General features: G+C 52.9%; 5 protein-coding genes across 7 annotated transcripts; 2 read left to right on the top strand and 3 right to left on the bottom strand.

Annotated features, from left to right (window-relative positions):
• Positions 1–3,618: 3,618 nt before the first annotated feature.
• Positions 3,619–4,202, bottom strand: LMH87_012166 (uncharacterized protein; the record flags this gene model as incomplete). The annotated part of the gene is made up of 3 exons (XM_056201430.1): positions 3,619–3,718; positions 3,779–3,952; positions 4,006–4,202. 3 exons carry the CDS (start codon positions 4,200–4,202, stop codon positions 3,619–3,621), a joined length of 471 nt encoding a protein of 156 aa, XP_056053183.1.
• Positions 4,203–6,066: 1,864 nt separating this feature from the next.
• On the bottom strand, positions 6,067–7,095 carry LMH87_012165 (uncharacterized protein; the record flags this gene model as incomplete). Of its 3 annotated transcripts, none has more annotated exons than XM_056201429.1 (1): positions 6,067–7,095. In XM_056201429.1, the coding sequence occupies one exon, from the start codon at positions 7,093–7,095 to the stop codon at positions 6,067–6,069; it is 1,029 nt and encodes a 342-aa protein (XP_056053180.1). The 3 variants fall into 3 exon arrangements, with proteins under 3 accessions (XP_056053180.1, XP_056053181.1, XP_056053182.1); XM_056201427.1 differs by having other exon boundaries at positions 6,067–6,615; XM_056201428.1 differs by having other exon boundaries at positions 6,067–6,576.
• A 1,183-nt stretch (positions 7,096–8,278) lies between these two features.
• On the top strand, positions 8,279–9,619 carry LMH87_012164 (uncharacterized protein; the record flags this gene model as incomplete). The annotated part of the gene is made up of 1 exon (XM_056201426.1): positions 8,279–9,619. One exon carries the CDS (start codon positions 8,279–8,281, stop codon positions 9,617–9,619), a length of 1,341 nt encoding a protein of 446 aa, XP_056053179.1.
• A 307-nt stretch (positions 9,620–9,926) lies between these two features.
• On the top strand, positions 9,927–12,698 carry LMH87_012163 (uncharacterized protein; the record flags this gene model as incomplete). Its single annotated transcript, XM_056201425.1, has 10 exons — positions 9,927–9,969; positions 10,061–10,194; positions 10,382–10,422; positions 10,500–10,561; positions 10,621–10,867; positions 10,937–11,130; positions 11,191–11,485; positions 11,565–12,102; positions 12,198–12,408; positions 12,463–12,698. 10 exons carry the CDS (start codon positions 9,927–9,929, stop codon positions 12,696–12,698), a joined length of 2,001 nt encoding a protein of 666 aa, XP_056053178.1.
• A 620-nt stretch (positions 12,699–13,318) lies between these two features.
• On the bottom strand, positions 13,319–15,652 carry LMH87_012162 (uncharacterized protein; the record flags this gene model as incomplete). Its single annotated transcript, XM_056201424.1, has 2 exons — positions 13,319–14,431; positions 14,486–15,652. The coding sequence occupies 2 exons, from the start codon at positions 15,650–15,652 to the stop codon at positions 13,319–13,321; spliced, it is 2,280 nt and encodes a 759-aa protein (XP_056053177.1).
• Between the last annotated feature and the right edge of the window lie 2,393 nt (positions 15,653–18,045).

The following is an 18,045-nucleotide window of genomic DNA, read 5'->3' as shown; positions in this document are numbered from 1 at the left end:
AATACCTTCAATCCGCGGACTGCCAGCCACCTCTGCCTTGCATACAATATTAGCTACCTTACACGCAGATCGGATGTTCTCCGGCGCAGTGACATGCAAGCCATCATTAGACTGGCTAATGTGAGGAGTCCAGACTCGTTCCGTAGGGAGCCTCCGTCCTAGCGAAAGCTCTTGTCGCCGGCTGGCTTCTCGTTCTGTCTCAGTGCATGATGCCAGCTCGTTGCACTACTCGACTCTGAAGCGCTGAATCTCAGCTGATCAAACAGGCCGACTTATCTCCGACGGCTGCAGGCTCTTCGTCTTCTGCAAGCCTGGCCATCTGCCTCTTGATATGCAAAGCCGGATTCCCTACTCGCGACCTATTGCATAACCAACTTAGACTCTTGAGCACTCGCTATGTCTCGAGCATCAGGGCCCCAAGCCAGAGCACCGCCATTATTAATCCGTAACCCCGCTACGGTTGGGCATCCATTCACCATGACTAGCGATCATCTCGCGGGTCGGTAAAATCCGCGCCATTGAATGCAACAAAACCTGCTGCATCTGCATCTGCATAATAAATCTACAGCTACTCCCTAGGCTGTACACAGTGCACGGTAGCGGTCTATTAGCGCAGCCACTCAGTCCTCCAAGCCCCAACCGGTCAACGCCGGCCCCGTCAAGCGAAAGCCACTGTGAGAATCCTGCAAACTATGGCTTCAGGCAAGACAGCGCTGTGCAATAGTGGAACAATCTCATAACGGGGTCATGCGGTGCCCGTAATTGGTGCATTTATGCCACAGAGCTCTGCCCGAATAACAGCGGCGACTCCGCTCTGTTAGCTAGTAGCATTGACTATGCGGCCATCAACTGCTATCAGATTTCATATGCATTCAAGAGCCCCATTCAAGTGCTCGTTGACTGGTCCGAGAGCCCTTGCTCCTTAAAGAGGGCCTGTCCGCCACGCCGAGAAGAAATGCGGCCCACGCCTCATCGCCACGGTAAGCCCATGCGGCTTGCCATGAGTAGTGGTGCAACAAGTGTATGTATGGAACAATTTGTACTTCATTATTGAACGCGCGAGCAAGAATTTCCCGGTCTTAGTCCGACATGCTCTTCCTCACTTTACAGAGCTACAGTCGCTGAGATAGCGTCGAGGTGTATGGCCTGCAAAAGCCGAGGGCCAACTACACGAGCACCTATATAGTACCCTTTAAGCTCGATCGTCGCCATTGAGATCCGGGAAACTACTAAGTTCTCCGCCCGACTAGCTCAATTGCGCTGCGTAGTCCCAATTCGGCCACACGAGATGATTGATAAGGGTGTAAGACTGTAAAGCCGGCTAATTGAGCCTCCAGCCGGTTAAAGCCTGATCTGGGTGCGGCACATACAACTCGTGAGACTTTGTGGGTAGAGTGTAAGACTCTTACGAGCAAGAGTGCACAATCTCAGCCCCTTGTTGGCTTTACCATAGAAGGTAGTACGATTGAACTAAGACTCGGACAGTTCCGGATATCTTCTTTTTGTTGCCGATTCTAGCGCACAAGCTTTCGTCCCGTGCTTTATCTGCATAAAATCTTCTTCTGTTTTTGTATTTATGCTCGTGTTAGAAACTAGTAGAGTCGAGGACTATGGATTGTGAAGGCTGGTTCAATTGTGGGCAGGAAAGCTGCCAAGTGCGTCGCCAGCACATCTTCGCCCACTCAATTGCTCGGACCCTCTTGTGAAGACTATGCTATGCGTTGCAATCTGATGTCTATCCAAGAATGGACGCTGCCAGCCGCCAGAAGAAAGAGATGCTTTAACACCCTTACCAGACTCTCAGTTGAAACGAGACACGGGATTTTATGGTCTCCGAAACGGCAAAATCAACGCCGAGCATGTCGTCGTCAACCAGCAGTAGGCCATTGGCACGATGGCTGCAAATGGCTGGCTTTCGTTTGGTATAGCGCCTTATTGGCCTTCTTCGATCCACTGCAGAGATGCCGTGCAGATGTGTTCCCTACCAGGGTCCATGCCTTTAGTAGCCCAGCATCGCCGGCCCATCGGCCCCAGTATCGAACGACACTCGACATAAACTTTTGATCTTGAGTCGGGTGCCAGATCTGCTTGGGGCTGGTATTGCGCGTTTAGAAAACGGTGCCCGGGGCCGGTGCAGCAATGCGCTGGCAAATGGTCCACCCCGGCCCGGGCGTGTTAGGCAGGAGAAACAAGAAAAGCACATCATTGTGGGTTATCACCTCACGCTCTGTGCTTCATCACGGGACCGGCAGAACTGCCACTTCTCGTTCAAGCAGCAATTTCGTTGTAAACATGCTTGTCTGGTGGAGAAGGACAGAGGGCATGGCACATTGTTACTGGGCAGAGATGGGGGGCTGGCTAACAAGAAAAGAGTAAGCGGCGTGAGAGCCCCCCAAAAGTCCAGTAAATATAGTTTGGCTTAAGGTAGTCTGCTGTCCATCAATCAGTCTTGGTACCCAACTTGGCGCCCATCTGCGCTGTTGGCTTCGTGCCTGCATACTTGGCTCAATCTTGGCTGCACCCTTCCCACCAACTGGCGAAATTGCTAAAAGCAATCAGCTTGGTTCTATGTGTGAATCTCCAAGTTCTGTACGTTATATTAGGAACTGACGCGGTGATGGATGGTCAAAATCAGTCGCAAGCTTGCAGACAGGGGTACCTATAAAGGATAATACTATTGGACGAGAGCACCGGATATTTTCGGCCGTTGATGTTGAGGGTCCATGTCTGAAATCATAGTGGACTGGACGATTTGAGCTCCGCTTGGGTTTTGTTCCTGCTTCATTCTCTTTTTGAAATTGACCCTCAAGTGTGAGCCACGCAAATTGTATGGCGCCGGCGGCGGGGACCCAGATGTTTCAAGGAGGATGTGGCGTGCAAAATACTGGATACACGACAACGACAACTGAAAAAGGCCTCTCGTCGGCGTACTTATTGCAAGCTATTTCAATGGTTAAAAGCAACTGCGTGGAAGATTGAAATATTTTCTCGTCCAGGCCACAGCGCTACCTCTTTTTTCCCCAATCAACAAAGCAAGAATTCACATGTTCGCGGCATAGACCCTCGGATTTATTTCGCGTTCTCGGCAATTTAGCACACAAGCTAACTGGAGTTGACCTAAAAAAGTGCAGTCTCTTTTTTCAGTATCCGTACACCCGTAGTAGTGCGGGTCTGGTGCTATGCGATGACGTCTTATGGTGGATGGAACAGTGACCAATTCCCTTTCAATGTTAGTTATGGGCGTATTGTAGCATAAGAAACCCTACAGCTGGTTGAATCAGATAAGAAGTATTGAGATGTGAAGTGAAATAGCTAATAATATAATTATCGATGCTTAGTATATTATAATAGGCGCAAGGAAGACAAACACTCTATAAGCACTAGAAAAAAGACTTTAGTAATCATCGGTTATTTCGGAAGGAATAAATTCGAGGAACTTGAGGAAAGTAAAAGAAAATAGTAAAGGTAGAATTTTTTGAGAAATTATATCAAACGTAGAACAGCAGCTATATACAACCCAAGTAGTGAAAGAAGCACTACTTACCAGCGTCTTAGCTTTATTCATTGTCTTCACCCCAATTATTGCGACGCCCGGGCAGTCTACCACGAGGTTCTTCGCTATTTAGAAGCCGTAGGAGACATGATTGTGAGGAGTGTCGTCGTCGACGGGCAAGGGGGCTTTGAAAAGGTCGGCAACGGCTTGCAATCAGGGACGCAGCTAGTTCAAAGTCATCAGCAACAGCAAGCATACGAATGCTCCATTTGAGGAGGTACTCACCCGCCGTACCCCATACCGCACTCATTGACGTAGTCGATGCAGATGGTGCGCGTGTGGCAGTCATCCACGCTGCTGCTGGTGGTGGGAGTCGACGTGGTTGTCATGGTGGTGGTGGTGGTGGGAGGGCAAGGAGGCTTGGAAAAGGTCGGCCAAGGCTTGCAATCAGGTATACATCTATATATTGGTGTCAATAAGCCGAAGCAACAGACGCGGAAGCTTATACTTACCCGCCGTACCACATGCCGCATTCGTTGACCAAGTCGATGCAGACACTACGGGTGCTGCAATTGTCGGGGGTGGATGTCGTTGTGGGAGGGCTCGTGGTGGTGGGCGTGATGGTCTTGATGGTGCAAGCACCGCCATGGTCCCCGTTTGCTCTAGCAAGGGCTGCAAGCGCAACGAGCGTGGAGATTTTGGTCATCATCTTGTTGTTGGTGTCGATTTGGTGTTGAGGAGTGTGCGTTACGAGGCGGCTTTGTAAGTGGAATGATACGACTTGGCGGACGTAGGAGGTTGACAACAGGTGGGGATGACTGCGATGAAAACCAGATCGAATGACAAAAAGGGCGGGGAACGATGCTACTTTAAATACAAAAAACGGCGCCTTTCGTATATTGGGGGCGGCTTCACCTGCCGTGCGCTATAAGACACTGTCGCACGCTTAAAGCGAGACATTCTTGGACGAGGCCGGGCGCAAACTCTTGGCACCCCATTCATGGTCGAGAGGGACACCAAATCTAAACAACAATAAAAGCCAACCAATCGGATAGATCGCAGGGGGGGGGGGGGGGGGGGGGCATGGACTGAGCACGATGTGCCGAGAAGCAATAAACACAAAAATAGAGTGGGTGAGATTGAGGCAGCCCCAGCTAGAGACTACGATGGCTGCATCGCAAGCGTGGGACGCTAATGCGCGCAGCCTTACACTAGTTAGACCCTAATTTGCAAAGCCAGCCCGTGTCTGGGAACACGAGGTTCATGACGTGTTGGGGGTTGACAACCATCGCGGGGAAGGGGGGAGGTAACGGCCATGTCTCCGACTAGGCTGCGGAACAGGCTAAGAACAAGGCTAGGAGGTCAATAACAACCCGTTTCTAGAATGACAGATGGTGCGGACAACCCTGGAGCGGAGACATGTAGAGCAGTAAATGTACGGCTACTTCTCAGGCTATGCAAGTTTCTTGTCATGGGTGGCAGGTGGTGCGGCCACTTTTCGGGCTGTCGGGCTGGGTGACAGGCGACAGGCGACAGGCGACAGTTTGTGCGTCCATGCGCACCATCACAAGTTCTTTCTTGCTCTTTTCCCCTTCTCTAGGCCATCAAGCCGATACTTGCGCTGCAACTGTGCGTCAAGGTCCAACTATAGTATGCATAGTATGGACTGCTCACATGGGCTCAAAAGCAGAGGGCCGCGACAAGCCGTGCTTTTTCTTGTTCTTTTCTGTCTACGCTTTGACATGCGGTTTGCAAACTTAAGCTCAGGCGAGGAGGGGAAAAAAAAAAAAGTGTCCGCCAAAAAGAGTAGCAGCTCGGACAGCCCATGCGCGAAGCTGAAAAATGACAAACAATACGAGGTCCTTCCTACGCCGGATTGGCTGGCACATGAGCCGTCGGCAAGCCTCCATAGGGTGGCGTATGTATGGTTAATTTAGAAAACGTTCAGCCCTGGACAGGGGCCCTGGGCCTCAGCGAGCAACATCTCGATATGACTATTCGACGCTCGAAGCATTCCCGCCCCCCTCTTTCCCCGCCAATTTGGCGTCTATCCTACAAGAGCCCGATTCAAGTCTCTGGGGCCGCGGGAGTCTACTTGATCGGTGCTAGCTGGTGCAGCAGACGAAAGATGGCGGCCCCTGCCTTGTATTTAGTGGTTAGTGCATGTGGGATTCATGTACGTAGGCCTTCCCGTATTCTGCCGCGGCATGATCTGAAGTGTCGAGGCTGGTGGCTTATTCGGGGCAATGGAAGGGCGACATCTCGTATTTGACGAGCTGAAAGCCTCACAGTGAATCAGGTCACATGCATAGTGGTGGGTTCATTTCCATGGCAATCCAGCCCCCTTGTTTATTGATTTGAACTATTTCTTTCCTCTTGCTGTTATTTCTTTCTCAACTTCCCCCCTACTTTCGAGACTTTCGTCTCAACGTTTGACGACTCAACTTTATCGTTGCCGAGTTTGCTCTACTTGGGAGCTCGTACACCACGCACAAACTCCAAAGCAAACAGCACTCAGCTCCAATTACGGCAAAGAAGAAGAAAAATAAAAGGAAAGCTCGCTCTTAGGCGAATTATTTTGAGCTCTTCCAAACGAGAATTCCTTCCTCGTACAGCCCAGTCACGATTCCTACCTGTAGCTCAGAATCTCTCACCGCAGCCGAGCTTGAACCATATTCAGCAGCGCTTAGATACAAATTCTCCAATCCGCGCTCCCAAGTCCACTCAATAACAGCGCTCGGAGCCCTTGATCCGTCACAAGGCTGTGGCGTGAGCAAACCAGCTTCCAAGCACCGCCGACGATGCTTCACCAAGCGCTCCAACGTTGGCGGGTGAGGGTGCCCGCTGATAAGCAGCACCCCGTTCTGGTCACAGGACAGGTTGTCTGGCATAAACGGCGTTTTAACCTCGGCCGCGAATACAAGAGACCGGTCGGGCCTGATGCTAAACAGCTGCACTTTACATGAGCCTGTCAATGCGACGGCCAGCGTTGAAGAGTTTAGCAAGGCGAGCCCGTTGGGGTACGCAAGGTGAGTAACGGCGCGAATGGTCGCAGACGAGTTGTGGTGCATCTTGACATGCATAATCTCGCCGAGCGGCAGAGCTGCGTATGTTTCCAGCATCGCGAAATACCGCCTCGTCTGTATCTGAAAACGATGGTCATTCGTGAAATAAAACTCGTGCTCGTTCAGCGCAACTATTGCGTTGGGTGTCCTGATGAGCGGGCTCTCCATTGTCCGGCTATGGTGCGCGATTGGAGGATGTGATGAAATGTCCAACTTGAATATTTCGATTCGTGGCCCGTCAAAGTGATGGTTGGAGACGAGCAACGTGGAGCTGGCCTCGTGGTACTCTATTCCCAGGGGGTGGAACCGTGCGGCGTCGGCGTAATCAGACAGCCGTATCTGGACGAGAGCCGGGAGTGTTTCGTCATTGTATCGGTACAAGTAAAGCTGTCCGGCCGGCACGACGGAGATGTTGTTGGTGAATGTGCCCATGACGGTGTTCCACATGTCTCGTCCCGGATCGCAGCTCAGAATCGCAGCTCCTTGACTCGGAATAGTAACGACGTCTTCGCAATTCTTCAGTTCGTCCTTGAACATGATCCTGTGACTGTGAAATGCATTGACTTCTTCCAGCTTGTGGGGATCATTGCTGAGAAGGACCGAAAGAGTCCAGAAACGGTTGGAGCCATATGGGTAACATATAGACAACAGGAAAGCGGTCTATCTCCAGTATGCGATTAGTATTTGATCATAAACGCAGTCAATGTTGCGCAATATTTACTGTGACGATCCAAAATGGTAACCTTGAAAGTTGCATCATGGTTTTCGGCTGTGGCAGAGCTGGCCAAGCTGTACGATTGATGACCGCGTGGCTTCGAAGATTCTATTGCAAGATTAAAATTTCCTACATTCAAAGAAATTGGATTATACTCGACCGTTGGATAGTAACTGTCTGTGCAAATTACCTCCATTATGCAGCCGGCCATGGCTGATCAGGAGTGGGTTTAGTTTGCCGACGGGAAAGCCGAATGTTTGTAGAATGCGTCCGCCCCCGCTTAAGCCCAAGTAATTGCCCAAGATTGCTCAGTAAGATAGCATGTTTTATTCTTCTTCTTCCGTTTCGACACGAGTATTTATCTGTCTGTATGCAGCAGTCATGCGTGTGGCGGAGCACCTATTAACCGCCGGCGTCGGGTCAAGCTGCGATCTGCCTTATTGAGCTTCATCATGCAACGGACTACAGTTCCTGAGGAGAGAAAATGCATCTAGAGCGGATAGACCCCGAAATAGAATCATTTCTACAGCCAGGTATAGCTTGACCAAGGTAGAATACCGACTCCATTTGGCTATGGCACTACCGCCAAGGACTTGCAGGTGTCGTGTGCCGAGGCTGCAAATTTCGCGCTGGCCATTGCTCCTCGACACATTAAGCTCCTTTCTCGGCTTTCTGTACTCGCAACGTGGAGACTCGTTTCGGATAGTCGGTAAACGTTCGTCGGTAAACGTTTGTCGGGAAAGATCTGTCTGCGGATCCGCGGTTTCCGTGCTGTCTCCAAGCTGTTGCCTGACCAGATCTGGTGGTTCAGAGTATGCTGAATGCAACGCAAACGAATCAAGGAGTGCGTTGGAGACCAGAGTCCGATCATAGCATGACATTGATTCCAACTTTGCCTTCGTCACACCCTCTCCTATATAACATCCAATTGCCCCTGATCTCCCCGCCGTGTGCTTTCCGACTTGTTTTTATCAACACCAATACTGATTTTTCTTCCCTTGCAACATGCTATTCGAAGCCATAGTTACTCTTCTAGCGGTAACTCGCACCACCAACTTAGCCGCTCGAGTCACCGGAGTGAGGACCTTTCTTCCAGCGCTCGCGCCGAAACGCTTTGCGTTGCTCGCTGGCATGGACGAAGAGATTATTGCGCGACAGATGGACGGATGCACCTCATTCGACGACGAACCTTGGGCTCAGTACTGGACAGAAATCGCGTTTTCTCACATGGACGAGCTGGATCATGAATTGGGAAAAGCGAGGCTGCCGTCGATCAAGGGCTATGTACGAGGTGACAGAGGTGCAAAGGGGCCGCCACCTGAAGTATGCGCATATATCGGCGTGGGTGCCGTGTTGCTCCAGAGTAGCCCGCTCGGGGCCGTGACGAATATAGCCGAATTAACCAAGGCTGCTCCAGCAGGGCAGCATGGGCCGATCATCGCAATGGACGCGGCTCTCAAGGCCATGGCCTACCTATTCCAGGCGTCATGGCCCGGCCGCACGCCGAAACGCAACGCAGCGTATTCCATGTCCACGCGTCTCTTTGACATGATACTTGACGCCTGCGCCCCAGTGCTCGACATACAGATCCGACGCCACGTCCTCCACTCGCATGACGAAGAAGTCGTCCTTTATGGGCTCATACGCAGCTCGACCGGTGGTGCCAGCCAGCCAGCCAAGAACAGCTTGCCCGGCGTACTGGTCACAAACGGTCTCGAAGGAACAAATGCAGAGTCAATGTTGCCCTTTCTGCGCAGCGACCGGCTATCTGAGGGCGCGTGCTTCTTCATGGAGATGCCGAGCACTTATGCGTACAAGGCACCCATGAGCCTCGGTGTGACCGAGCGCATATACGCCGACGCCATCTCCTTTATTCAGGCGCTGGACTATGTAGACAGCAGCAGGATTGGCATGGTCGGATTTAGTTTCGGCGGCCACTGGACCACGAGGATGGCCATCATCGACAAGCGCCTCAAGGCGGTGGTTGTCAATGGCGCGCCGTTGCGCCACAGCCTGCTTCCATCCGGTGCGTTTGGCATGCCGCAAATCATGATTGAAGCTCTCTCGCGCGCCGTGGGAGCCAATACGCTGAGTCTGTCCGCCAAATTGAGCGCTCTGGCGCCCTCGCAGGACGAACTGCGATCTATCTCCTGCCCCGTGCTGGCCATTAATGGCGATACCGACACGCTGATCGCTACCAGAGATACTGTCGAGTTGGCCGAATTGGCGCCCAATTCTTGCTTGAAGCTTTATCCAGATGACGACCATTGTGCCATGGCTCACGCGAGAGAATGGCGTGAGCTATCGCTAGACTGGATGCAGACTCATTTAGCAGCAAAAGTCTAGTGAGGAGTGTCGTGGGAGGCGACGAGTATACTGAGCTGGCGACAGAGAAGACGATTTTAATACAGCTGGTCTATGTTAAAGACTATTTTTGAGGAAATTGACATATATATTATGCATTCTTCTATCCATAGCCGATGAATCAAGCCACTCCATCTACTCTGAAGTGCCTGCTGTAATTGAGTTGTACCTTGCCAGCTGTGGATTATTCGCACAAGGTCGTTGAAAGCCCATTGCAGCAACCTTTGCGTTCGTATACTGATAAAAAAATCGCACAATGTTGCACCAGGCAACATTCGGCAATCGCAGTATGGAGACTTCTCATCGCGTACTGTACGCAGCCGAAGTTTGCTGTATGTGGCTGCCGCCCAGGTGTTGTTCAGCGACAAGACACGACACACCCAAGCCAGAAAACGAAAAAGACATCATCGCTAAGCTAACTAGGCCTCGTTACTTCGCGCTCGGGCACCAACATACCTTTTCCAGACCCTGCGTCACTTTCCCGGCCTGCCGGTGTTTCGGCAGATGCATACCGCCGTGGGGACCCGGCAAAGCGGGACACCGGCAAACGTTGGTCAGTCCGTTCTCGGGAAACTACCCCAGGTTTCCCGGCTCGCCGACCACATGCACCACCGTTGACCTTTTCTCTTACACAATTTCACATTGCATTGCCGACCAGCGCAGTCAACCCGCTCAAATCAAGTACTCGCCAGGCTTCTGCGGTTCGGAACTGCCAGCCGACCCTCCTCCGAGCTCCAATGACAGGTCGACCCCGGACAGCATGTCGTCGATGCAACGGCCAAAAGGTACTTACTTGGCTTTTTTTCCTTATTGCAGAACTGCTTGCCCTTCCCAGTACTCATCAGAAATCACAATACTACAGGTTCGCTGTTCAGGACGCCGGCCAGTCTGTGAGCGATGCCAGCGTGCCGACCGGTCCTGCGTGTACGACGGCCACCGTCCGGCTTCGGCACTTGGAACTGAACAGACACCTGTACAAGCAGCGGTGCACAGTGATCCAGGCACCAGTAGTGACAAGGCGACTCACTCTCAGCTTCCTCATTATTCACTTGATGCCGGAACAACCATTTACGGAATTCCGACCACGTCGCTCTACGAACTAATCGACATTTACTTTACACACATAACAAACTCGGCGCTCCTTTTACACAAAGATTCACTTCTGCAACAGCTTGCAAACAATCAAGCCCGTGATCACGTCATTCTAAGTATTTGTGCTTTAGCCGCCAAGTAAGCCTGATCTGACCCTATATGTGTGTCATATCGAGCAAAAGCCTACTAAGAACTGACATCCATCAGGCGTCATAGCCCCGACGGCAGCAGTGGTTCTTTAATATGGCAGCAAGGCCTCGCCCATCAATGGGCCACACGAGCTGGCCAGCTTGTTTTCCAAGAACTGGACAATCCACGGGAGGAGAACATTGTGACCTTGACCAACCTCACCCTCTATTGGTATGAAGAAGGACAGTGGAAGCGATGCAGCATCTACCGAGGTCAGGGTCTCTACGTTGCTTGAAATCCAAATTGACATCGCTCATGCGTGTTTATATTAGGCAATGCGCTTCTCATTGCTCGCGTCGCGACGACCCCGAATGCTTCCAACAGGGCTTCCATGACACCGTTTCAAGCCGAGATGCAGCGTCGCAGGCTCTGGGCCTGCTACCTGATGACGGCCTACAGCTCCGAGCCGCACCTCCAGAGATACACTTTTCAGCTTGTCAAGGACATAGGACTCCCCTGTCAAGATGAAGACTTCAATCCGGAAATGGCGAGCCCGACGCCACCGGGCAGCAACGAGCGCCAGAGCGTCAGCCTTGCTGGCGAGCTGATTAAAATTATCTGCCTGTGGCAAGTTTACCCCATGAGCGGTGCATTAGAAGTCCATAATGATAAAGCGGCGCTGGCTAATTTCACGCCCGTAAAACAGGACCAAGGTTTGCGAAGTGGTCCAGAACAAGCCGAGAAACATGCACTCGTATCTGATTGCGGTTCAGGAACTCGATCTGGCTGTTTCCAAATGGCATCAAGGGCTCCCGTCCACGTACAAGGGACTCGACACTACCCTTGCTGAAGAGCAAGCCACATTCCCAACGGTCCATCTACTGCACTTCTTCCACCATCAATGCATGTGCTCCTTGCACGCCTCCCTTGTGCCGCTATACTGCTGGGGCGGGCTGCCCAACGACCGCCAACCCTACCCTTTGGCTCAGCAGCTCTCCGCGCAGACTGCCCTGGAGCACGCTCGCTCAATCTCCGAGCTGGCATCATCGGTCCTCGCCGGCGCGTACCCCGTCGCGCGCAGCAACAGCTTCGTCGGGTACGCCTGCTACTGCGCGTGCGCCGTCATGATTCCCTTTTTGCGCTGCGCAGACCCCGCGGTCAAGGCGCAGGCGCACCGCGACGTGCTCTCCAATCTGGCGGTGATGCAAGCTCTCGGGCAGTACTGGAGGTTTACGAAACTTTTGGTGAGCTCGCTGATGTGGTCTCCGCTGCTGCTGGACTACGTATTATGCGCCATGCATGGGAGCGGGCAAGCTAATGTGGCGGGCTTTTCTTCCAGGGAGCAAACATTCAGACGATATACAGGACGCATTCCCAATTTACCCACTGCATCGACGACGAACCCAAGAATATGAGCCCTTCAAGGCTCGAGGAAGCCAGCGTAGAGGTCAAGCGGGTGACATTGTCCGTCGTCGGCCACAACAGGATACTGCAAGGGCTTGCAGACGATGAAGCAACCAATCTCGGTGTTGGTCCGGTATTCAATGAGGGTTGGTTCTACTCTTGTCAGCATTTTTCCTGCCGCTAATGATGTGTAATGGCAGACACCATCAGCAACTTGATTTGCGAGGTGAAAGATTCATTGCAAGTCAGCTTGCAGCCTCAGAATTTCGGCGCGGGAGACGACGCCACAATGTTCCGTTACACCGCCCAGAGCTTTGTCTCGCAACAGCAGCTTGAAGCTATAAATGGTTGTCCGTTTGTATTTGCTGGTAGCATTGACTACACTCTGGAGGATGGCAGCACCTTCTTTCCATCAGATGACCAAATTGCAAGTTGACTACGCATGAAACCCTTGCATACAGTGAAATCTAGACTACACACACGCGATGCGTTCGTTTCTTTTTCCCTTCCCTACCGCTAAGCGCAGGGCAAATGACACCAAGTCAAAAGCAATTACGGAACAGGGTAGAATAACTATACAAGACAAAAAGGCTGCATAGAAATGCCCATGTTTTAAAAAGGGGGCCGCCTTTCAGACTGAATATGTATATTTTGCTGGTTTCCTTTCCTCCAATTTATGTTTCTCGATAAATAAATAAAGGTAACGGCATTTCCTGCCTGCTTTCAACCTTGATGCAGCCGGTAGTCTAGATGGAAAAAAACAAAAAAAGGTCAACAAGAAAAACGAGCCCAATGTATAGAATTCATAATGATAATCGCTTCCATCAAATGCTATAGAAGAAAGAAAAAATGTTTGCTCGAGTGAGCCCTCGTGCTGTAAAAGGTTCATTCCAGCCTTGGGCGGGCAAGAGGAAAATGCAGAGGCGGTATAAGATTGAACAACAAAAAGGATAAAAACGCCGGAATCGATGCGAAAGATGGTAGACACTATCGGATACTGCGTCATCCAAGGGTATAAGTGACAAGGTGATAGAAATAGGTGAGAAAGTTGTAAAACTAGAAGAAGGGGGGGATTTCGTGCATGGCGGGCGTCGAATCGGTATCTGGAAGCCACGAGTGGCGGTTCGCCATGTCTTCTTCGTCGTAGCTGCGCATAAAGCCGCGTCGGCCACGGCAGCGCTGCAGCTGCAAGAGGCCACCACGGTGCGTATCGCAGCAGAGAACGTTGAGGTCCTGCCCGTCATTTGCAAAGGCAGTGCCGCCAATCTCGCCAAAGACGTCAATCTCCTGCTTGAAGCGGAACATCTTGGCGTCGATAATGTTGACAAAATCGGCCTCCTCGGCGGCGACCAGCACGGGCGGGCCGCTTCCGAGGGGAGAGAAACGCAGGCTACGAGCCCCCGCCATCTCCGTGCGCACCGTACACAGCGGCGTCGAGATGCCGCTCGAGTTGCACCAGCGTCTGGCATCCCAGATCTTCACAGCCATGTCTTGGAAGCCAGTGGCAACGGTCCAGCCGTCGTCGGACCAGTCACAGGCAAAGCCGTAGTCGCGGTGGCCTCCAAGCTCCTGCAACACTTCGCCCGTGTCGGCATTGGTGATGAGGACATTAAAGTGATCGCCTACCACGGCTCGCAGTCGTCGGTCCGGGGATACAGCTGTGCAGTTGAGGGCAAACGGATACCTCGTTTCCTGCACGATTTTTCGCGTCTCCAGGTCTAGCAGTCGGAATCCGTGATCGTTACTCGCTATGGCAGCTGCGGGGCCACAGGAGCGTCGTGGTTTGTGGATCTTGATGTGATTGGTAATACCGCCGGGATCAGAAGTGATTTGACCCTCCGAATACCCCTGCTTTTCTGTAGTATCAAGGCTTTTGATGTAATACTCGCCATTGAAGGTGCCGCACATTAGGACGCCGCAATCAGCATCAAGAGTGGATATGACGGCCCCAGCAGCCGGGAAGTCTCGCGTGTTCATGAAAGTTTCGGATTTTCTAGATGCCAAATTCATGCGTGCGATGCCCTGGGGTGTGGGATAATAGGCGTGGGTGCGGGTTGGGCAGGCGAGAGCACTACGAAGCTGAAAGTGAGCCAGGGAGACGTCTTTTCGAATGTTCATTCTCTTGAATCTGTAGAAGCTCTCGCGAGAGGACAGCGTTTCGCGAGGCAACTGCAGCAGGAACTGGTTAGATTTGAGATGTCACGGGGAAGTGAGGATACTTGCCATCCATTTGTCAGACCCCATTCTGTTGACATAGTTTCGATAGGTATATTGGCGTCGCAATCGGGCAGCCTTGCGTGTAGTTTCCATGGAAGCCCAATCCAGGCCTTGCAAGTCATATTGGTCGCCTTTGAGCTGATCATAGTCGATTTCGTCAGGCTGCTCTTGCGTTTGGCGCATGAGCTCGTCGAGCAGAGGGGGTTGCGATCGCGCAGCGCGGCCATAGCGACCCTGGTAGGCCCAGTCACGTAAGAAGTCGGCCATGTCAAGATTCTCGGATCCCAGTATACTGGAGATACCATTGCTAATAGCCAGATTTTGGTCGGCAAAGAATGCCGGTATATTGACCCAGTTGGTTGGTGGTTGTGGCAGCGGCGGCAAGTTGGCTAGGTCGGTAGGACCAGTGGGCATGGCAAAGTTCATTGGTTGAGGCGGCAGTGTTAACTGGTTGAAGGGCATGTTCGGAGGGGGCGTCTGGAAAAGGAAGGCATTGCCTGGATGCGGGAACAAAGGCGCAGGTGGCATGGGTGTCATCGGTGGTAGAGTATTTGGATAATTTTGAGGGAATGGCATGTCATCGTCACTATCATAATCGCCATCGCCATCGTCGTCGTCGTCGTCGTCGTCGTCATCCTCCTCGTCATCCTCGTCATGGTCATGGTCTTCCGAATCCGCATCGGACAGAGATTCGGGATCCGATTCCCGTGTGGGCATGATGTTGGTGGCATGGTGGTCGCGAGTCGGGGCATTCAAAGCCAGCGGAGCGCCACCAGCTTCGAATTCAGTCTCCGAGGCTTGGACGTCGCTGTCGGTCATGTCGACGTCCGACTGGGCATCGTGCTCGGGTCGCGAGGATGGGCGAGCAGACTGAGAATGGCGACTGGCCGAAGGCGCGCCGGGCCCTTCTACCGAGGTAGCCGTCATGCGGGCGGCGGTGCTGGCTGGGGAAAACGCGCCGGCAGGGCGGCAAAGAAGACGAGAGCGAGCAGGTTGGTGCCGCGAGAGCGAGTCGTTGTTGCTGCTGCTAGAGCAGTGCGAGTCCGAGTCCGAGTCCGAGTCGTATGCGTGGTGTGTCAGCAGGCGGGAACGTGAGCGAGAGTGTTGGCCATTGTCGTCTGGTTGAGGGTCGTCGGGCGGCACTCGAGTCGTATGCGATGACGAAGGTCGCATGGCCGGAGGAAAAGACGCAACGCAAAAGCAGAAACGCGCGAACAAGCTATGGCTTTATGTCATGCGGCAGGATGAATGGATGGGGCTGTTCGGAGGTCGGGCACGATGGAGGTCGGCATGCACCAAAAAAGTGACGAGAGTTTATGGTCGTGCCGCTAATGAATAAAAAAGTGCGAGCTCGATGGCTAGCGGAACCCGGGTGGTGCGAAGTAATTAGTGGCGTTGGAATGGGCTTCTTGTTAGACGGATACTGGGTAGCACTGGTAACGCTGCTTGCTCGAAAAAGAAATGGGAAAAGGATGGCGTTGGGACGAGGATGGTCTGGGGTTGGTGAGGGCGGGCCGGCTTTCTTTTCTGATGTCTTGGAATGCCTGGGGAGTCTGCGCGACGGCGTGGGAGAGGCGTGTGTGTGCTAAAGTGTGTGCGCGGTGAAAACGGTGGCGTCAAGGCATGGATGGTGACAGTAAGGGTTGGAGGGTGGAGGGGAGTCGCGAGACGGCCTGCACTCCGTGGGTCGCAAGAGGTGGAGGGGAGGACGATGGAGGACACAGAGGGGTGGAGGTCGAGGGCAAGAGGAGCGGACGCTAGCATGGAACATGGAGCATGGAGCATGGAAGCCACAGGGTGCACCATGACATGATGCCGAGTGAGAGCACTGTGCTGGTACCAGTAGGTAGCACTTGGCAGCAGTTGTCATTACTGAGTACAGCGCAAATGCGCTGAGGCGCTGGCCCATGAGGCGCTGAGGAGGCGTCTTTTTGGGGGCCTCGAGCGTGAAAGAGGGGTGTGCCGCTAAAAGCCTGCCATTGCTGCTGCCCTCTACCACCTGCGCGGGGGTCCAGCAGCAGCGTTGCCAGTTGCCAGTCACCCAATCCCAGTCAAAGTCCCAGTGCAGGGGCAGCAGCTATTTATTATTACCTACCTTACTGAGTGCAGCTGCAGCCGCCCCCTCTACCCAGGCAGTTCCAGGTACCAAAGGTACCTATCGCCAGTTCAGCTGGCTGCCACTTCACATTCACGCTGCCGTTTGTCTATCTGCCTTCCATCAACACCCTCGACCGCCAGCAGACCTGCCACTGCGCATCCCTGGTTGCACTAACAGGCAACGAGTTAAAGAGTTGGCTAGACACGCTAGAGTACGGTCATCTCGTCGAGGCAAGCAATCTGCTTACCAGCTACCTACCCATACTCCCTACACTACTGCTAGTACACCCTGACTAACGTAGCAGCTTGGTACAGAGCGCTAGCGACCAACATGCACCAGACAAACGCCCCCGACCGTGACTGTCATGGTTGGTGCAGAATCTACGGATTCAATGGTTCGCGCCTCGTCGGACAAGCCGCCGCCAGATCTCCTAGCTGCCCACTAACTAGCAGCCCTGGGCTTGCTCCTTGGCTCATCACTAACGTAGGTAGCTGTACTGAACAGCTAGCAAAACTGGCGAGGCGTCATCGCCAACACTTCAACACAAGGCATCAGCCAACCGAGCCTACCAGCAGCTCTGAGCTACCATCAGCAGTTCTCCCTTCTCAGTAATGATCTGGGTCTCTCTTCTTTCTCGTTATCCACTCCCTCGCAGACAGGCGCATTCTCGATCGTTTTACCAGCATCTTCCAGGAAGACGCCGTGGCTTTCCCGCAAGCCAGTTAACTGCTATCCCGGCTGCTCACATGAACGAATCTGCAAAGGACCTACTAGGTGATATGTGTTCACGCCGAGTGACCTCGCTGCTTGCCTGACGTGCTTAATTGCTTGGGTCTCGACTCTCGACTGCTGCACCCCTCGGCGGAGTTGTGAGGCCGCCTGTCACCACCACCCAGGCTGCATGCAATTGCCGCGGCGAGACAAGATGGTCTATTAGTACCAGTAACAACTCTGCTCCTGCTCGAATTAGGTAGCGAGAAAAAGAGGTCCCTAGTCTGTCATCGACCAATGCAGCTCTGGTGCAATGCGGGCAATGCAAGCAATTGCTTACGTGCAGCTGCCACTGCAAGCCCTGGCCCGGGCCTTCTGCACCGCCTGACGAAATTCCATGACGCTGCAGCTGAGTAACAAGCAATAGGTAGCCTGTCCGAATGCAATGCTGAGCGCCACCAGTAGACGCCAGCCACTGCTGCACCTGCTGCACTAGCGAAGATCCTCGGTGGTGGTGCTACCGGTGCAGGCCACGCACAGGGATGGAGAGAAGACGCCGCCAGCAAATTCGGGCTCATGACAGACTCCAATGACACATCACAGTCAACGCCCACGGGTATTTTCTGCAGACCTTTTTGTCTTTGACAAGCAGCCCTCTTGAAAACTGCTCGCGTGCTGCCAAGCCGTGTTACAAGTCGTTTCTTTGTTTCATTCGGCCTAAAAGGCGGCAAGCGGGTGCCCGAGGGCCGCCCGCAAA

This window comes from Akanthomyces muscarius, chromosome 4 (genome assembly GCF_028009165.1).
Source record: "Akanthomyces muscarius strain Ve6 chromosome 4, whole genome shotgun sequence".
NCBI lineage: Eukaryota > Fungi > Ascomycota > Sordariomycetes > Hypocreales > Cordycipitaceae > Akanthomyces > Akanthomyces muscarius.
This window is presented reverse-complemented; position numbering and strand designations above follow the sequence as displayed.